Source organism: Pangasianodon hypophthalmus, chromosome 8, assembly GCF_027358585.1.
Source record: "Pangasianodon hypophthalmus isolate fPanHyp1 chromosome 8, fPanHyp1.pri, whole genome shotgun sequence".
NCBI classification, from domain to species: Eukaryota; Metazoa; Chordata; class Actinopteri; order Siluriformes; family Pangasiidae; genus Pangasianodon; species Pangasianodon hypophthalmus.
Genome location: NC_069717.1, coordinates 30157902 through 30162901, shown reverse-complemented (window position 1 = coordinate 30162901; position 5000 = coordinate 30157902). Strand labels below are relative to the sequence as shown.

The 5000-nt window shown below is 49.8% G+C and overlaps 1 protein-coding gene across 4 annotated transcripts in view; it reads left to right on the top strand.

Annotated features, from left to right (window-relative positions):
* Window positions 1–5000, top strand: part of fbxo4 (F-box protein 4) — a 15855-nt gene that overhangs the window by 8079 nt on the left and 2776 nt on the right. For all 4 annotated transcript variants that reach the window (XM_053236495.1, XM_053236494.1, XM_053236493.1 and 1 more), the window contains exons 5-7: window positions 4113–4188; window positions 4325–4494; window positions 4855–5000. The exon at window positions 4855–5000 is cut by the window's right edge and continues 33 nt beyond it. In XM_053236495.1, the coding sequence (XP_053092470.1) occupies window positions 4113–4188; window positions 4325–4494; window positions 4855–5000 (392 nt within the window). The remainder of the gene's footprint in view (window positions 1–4112; window positions 4189–4324; window positions 4495–4854) is intronic.

The window sequence follows — 5000 nt, the reverse complement described above, 5'->3', positions numbered from 1 at the left end:
GAGCGCGTAGAGTTTAGAGCGCGTAGAGTTTAGAGCGCGTGGAGTTTAGAGCGTGTGGAGTTTAGCGTGTAGAGTTTAGAGCGTGTAGAGTTTAGCGCGTAGAGTTTAGAGCGCGTGGAGTTTAGAGCGCGTGGAGTTTAGAGCGTGTAGAGTTTAGAGCGTAGAGTTTAGAGCGCGTGGAGTTTAGAGAGCGTGGAGTTTAGAGCGTGTAGAGTTTAGAGCGTAGAGTTTAGAGCGCGTGGAGTTTAGAGCGCGTGGAGTTTAGAGAGCGTGGAGTTTAGAGCGTGTAGAGTTTAGAGCGTAGAGTTTAGAGCGCGTGGAGTTTAGAGCGTGTAGAGTTTAGAGCGTAGAGTTTAGAGCGCGTGGAGTTTAGAGAGCGTGGAGTTTAGAGCGCGTGGAGTTTAGAGCGCGTAGAGTTTAGCGCGTAGAGTTTAGAGCGCGTGGAGTTTAGAGCGCGTGGAGTTTAGAGCGCGTGGAGTTTAGAGCGTGTAGAGTTTAGCGTGTAGAGTTTAGAGCGTGTGGAGTTTAGAGCGCGTGGAGTTTAGAGCGCGTGGAGTTTAGCGTGTAGAGTTTAGAGCGTGTAGAGTTTAGAGCGTAGAGTTTAGAGCGCGTGGAGTTTAGAGCGCGTGGAGTTTAGAGCGCGTGGAGTTTAGAGCGCGTGGAGTTTAGAGCGCGTAGAGTTTAGCGTGTAGAGTTTAGAGCGCGTGGAGTTTAGAGCGCGTGGAGTTTAGAGCACGTGGAGTTTAGAGCGCGTAGAGTTTAGCGTGTGGAGTTTAGAGCGTGTAGAGTTTAGAGCGTAGAGTTTAGAGCGCGTGGAGTTTAGAGCGTGTGGAGTTTAGAGCGCGTGGAGTTTAGAGCGCGGAGAGTTTAGAGCGCGTGGAGTTTAGCGTTTAGAGTTTAGAGCGCGTGGAGTTTAGAGTTTAGAGTTTAGAGCGCGTGGAGTTTAGAGCGCGTGGAGTTTAGAGCGCGTGGAGTTTAGAGCGCGTGGAGTTTAGCGTGTAGAGTTTAGAGCGTGTGGAGTTTAGATCGCGTGGAGTTTAGAGCGTGTGGAGTTTAGCGTGTAGAGTTTAGAGCGCGTGGAGTTTAGAGCGCGTAGAGTTTAGAGCGCGTGGAGTTTAGAGCGTGTGGAGTTTAGAGCGCGTGGAGTTTAGAGCGCGTAGAGTTTAGCGCGTAGAGTTTAGAGCGCGTGGAGTTTAGAGCGCGTGGAGTTTAGAGCGCGTGGAGTTTAGAGCGTGTAGAGTTTAGAGCGCGTGGAGTTTAGAGCGCGTGGAGTTTAGAGCGCGTGGAGTTTAGAGCGCGTGGAGTTTAGAGCGCGTGGAGTTTAGAGCGCGTAGAGTTTAGCGCGTAGAGTTTAGAGCGCGTGGAGTTTAGAGCGCGTGGAGTTTAGAGCGCGTAGAGTTTAGCGTGTAGAGTTTAGAGCGCGTGGAGTTTAGAGCGCGTGGAGTTTAGAGCGCGTGGAGTTTAGAGCGCGTGGAGTTTAGAGCGTGTGGAGTTTAGAGCGCGTAGAGTTTAGAGCGCGTGGAGTTTAGAGCGCGTGGAGTTTAGAGCGCGTGGAGTTTAGAGCGCGTGGAGTTTAGAGCGCGTGGAGTTTAGAGCGCGTGGAGTTTAGAGCGCGTGGAGTTTAGAGCGCGTAGAGTTTAGCGTGTAGAGTTTAGAGCGCGTGGAGTTTAGAGCGCGTGGAGTTTAGAGCACGTGGAGTTTAGAGCGCGTAGAGTTTAGCGTGTGGAGTTTAGAGCGTGTAGAGTTTAGAGCGTAGAGTTTAGAGCGCGTGGAGTTTAGAGCGCGTGGAGTTTAGAGCGTGTGGAGTTTAGAGCGCGTGGAGTTTAGAGCGCGGAGAGTTTAGAGCGCGTGGAGTTTAGCGTTTAGAGTTTAGAGCGCGGAGAGTTTAGAGCGCGTGGAGTTTAGAGCGCGTGGAGTTTAGCGTGTAGAGTTTAGAGCGTGTGGAGTTTAGATCGCGTGGAGTTTAGAGCGTGTGGAGTTTAGCGTGTAGAGTTTAGAGCGCGTGGAGTTTAGAGCGCGTGGAGTTTAGAGCGCGTGGAGTTTAGAGCGCGTGGAGTTTAGAGCGTGTAGAGTTTAGAGCGCGTAGAGTTTAGAGCGCGTAGAGTTTAGAGCGCGTGGAGTTTAGAGCGCGTGGAGTTTAGCGTGTAGAGTTTAGAGCGCGTGGAGTTTAGAGCGCGTAGAGTTTAGAGCGTAGAGTTTAGAGCGCGTGGAGTTTAGAGCGCGTGGAGTTTAGAGCGTGTAGAGTTTAGCGTGTAGAGTTTAGAGCGTGTGGAGTTTAGATCGCGTGGAGTTTAGAGCGTGTGGAGTTTAGAGCGCGTGGAGTTTAGAGCGCGTGGAGTTTAGAGCGCGTGGAGTTTAGCGTGTAGAGTTTAGAGCGCGTGGAGTTTAGAGCGCGTAGAGTTTAGAGCGTAGAGTTTAGAGCGCGTGGAGTTTAGAGCGCGTGGAGTTTAGAGCGTGTAGAGTTTAGCGTGTAGAGTTTAGAGCGCGTGGAGTTTAGATCGCGTGGAGTTTAGAGCGTGTGGAGTTTAGCGTGTAGAGTTTAGAGCGCGTGGAGTTTAGAGCGCGTGGAGTTTAGAGCGCGTGGAGTTTAGAGCGTGTGGAGTTTAGAGCGTGTGGAGTTTAGAGCGCGTAGAGTTTAGAGCGCGTGGAGTTTAGAGCGCGTGGAGTTTAGAGCGTGTGGAGTTTAGCGTGTAGAGTTTAGAGCGTGTAGAGTTTAGCGTGTAGAGTTTAGAGCGTGTGGAGTTTAGAGCGCGTGGAGTTTAGAGCGCGTGGAGTTTAGAGCGCGTGGAGTTTAGCGTGTAGAGTTTAGAGCGTGTGGAGTTTAGAGCGCGTGGAGTTTAGAGCACGTGGAGTTTAGAGCACGTAGAGTTTAGCGTGTAGAGTTTAGAGCGCGTGGAGTTTAGAGCGCGTGGAGTTTAGAGCGCGTAGAGTTTAGCGTGTGGAGTTTAGAGCGTGTAGAGTTTAGAGCGTAGAGTTTAGAGCGCGTGGAGTTTAGAGCGTGTGGAGTTTAGAGCGCGTGGAGTTTAGAGCGCGGAGAGTTTAGAGCGCGTGGAGTTTAGAGCGCGTGGAGTTTAGCGTGTAGAGTTTAGAGCGCGGAGAGTTTAGAGCGCGTGGAGTTTAGAGCGCGTGGAGTTTAGAGTGCGTGGAGTTTAGAGCGCGTGGAGTTTAGAGCGCGTAGAGTTTAGAGCGTAGAGTTTAGAGCGTAGAGTTTAGAGCGCGTGGAGTTTAGAGCGCGTGGAGTTTAGAGCGTGTAGAGTTTAGCGTGTAGAGTTTAGAGCGTGTGGAGTTTAGATCGCGTGGAGTTTAGAGCGTGTGGAGTTTAGCGTGTAGAGTTTAGAGCGCGTGGAGTTTAGAGCGCGTGGAGTTTAGAGCGCGTGGAGTTTAGAGCGCGTGGAGTTTAGAGCGTGTAGAGTTTAGCGTGTGGAGTTTAGAGCGTGTGGAGTTTAGAGCGCGTGGAGTTTAGAGCGCGTGGAGTTTAGAGCGTGTAGAGTTTAGAGCGTGTAGAGTTTAGAGCGCGTAGAGTTTAGAGCGCGTGGAGTTTAGAGCGTGTGGAGTTTAGCGTGTAGAGTTTAGAGCGTGTAGAGTTTAGCGCGTAGAGTTTAGAGCGCGTGGAGTTTAGAGCGCGTGGAGTTTAGAGCGCGTGGAGTTTAGAGCGCGTAGAGTTTAGAGCGCGTGGAGTTTAGAGCGCGTGGAGTTTAGAGCGCGTAGAGTTTAGAGCGCGTGAAGTTTAGAGCGCGTGGAGTTTAGAGCGTGTAGAGTTTAGCGTGTAGAGTTTAGAGCGCGTGGAGTTTAGAGCGCGTGGAGTTTAGAGCGTGTGGAGTTTAGAGCGTGTGGAGTTTAGAGCGCGTGGAGTTTAGAGCGTGTGGAGTTTAGAGCGTGTAGAGTTTAGAGCGCGTAGAGTTTAGAGCGCGTGGAGTTTAGCATGTAGAGTTTAGCATGTAGAACCCTACAGTTAATACCTTTACAGTTTTAAATGCATGTTTTATTTGTATACATTTTTAACAAAGTGGGTTTTTTCATTCATACTAAAGCACACACAGATTTAATTATTAATAGTCAGGCTGAATAAAGTGATGTGTGTGTGTGTGTGTGTGTGTGTGTGTGTGTGTTAGGTATTGGATCAGGGATCAGTTTTGTTTACGACGGCCAACACAAATTCAACATCATCACTTTATATTCAACCAACAGGTACTGAGTTCTACACCTGCACTCACAATAAACACACAGCACATCATCTACTGACACACAGTAAAGGGGTGTGTGTGTGTGTGTGTGTCTGTGTGTGTGTGTGTGTGTGTGTGTGTGTGTGTGTGTGTGTGTGCAGTGCAGAGAGAGAGCGAGCGCGTGTGGAGAGGTCCAGAGTGAACAGTAAACTCTTCGTTCACGAGGATGATGGGACAGGAAGTGGGCGTTACAGCGTCGCTCCTCAGTTTCAGGAAGTCTTCCGCTCCGTTAACGGATTTATTTACGTCGCGAACGCAGAGACACAGACAGGTGAGACTTCCGCTGTCCTGCAACACGTCCACAAGTCTTTATTTCTCAGCAACATACCAACAATTACAGTTTGCTATAGAAACCATAACGTATCAGAGCGAGTACATTAATATAAACCTGCGCTACTGTCAGAGCTGCTGTTATAGAGAACTAATCAACACCTTCTGACCAATCAGAACTCAGCAGCGCTGCGGTGTAACGTTAAGTTAATAACTAAATATGGCGATAAAGCGGTTTGTAATTGTGTTTATTTTACTTTTAGTTCAGATTCAGATCATAGAGATGGAGAAACTGTGTATTGTTGATGCTTATATCTGGGGCGCGCGTGTGTGTGTGTGTGTGTGTGTGTGTGTGTGTTAGCTCTAAGGGAGGATGAGTACGCTCAGATCAGCGCAGTGGTACAGCCCGTCTTCGGTCCACCATCTCGTCCTCTCCTCGTCCTCTCCTGTGTGTCCAGAGATGGAGAGACTCAGAGGAAGAGTGCATGTGTTTCTGTCGCTCATCAG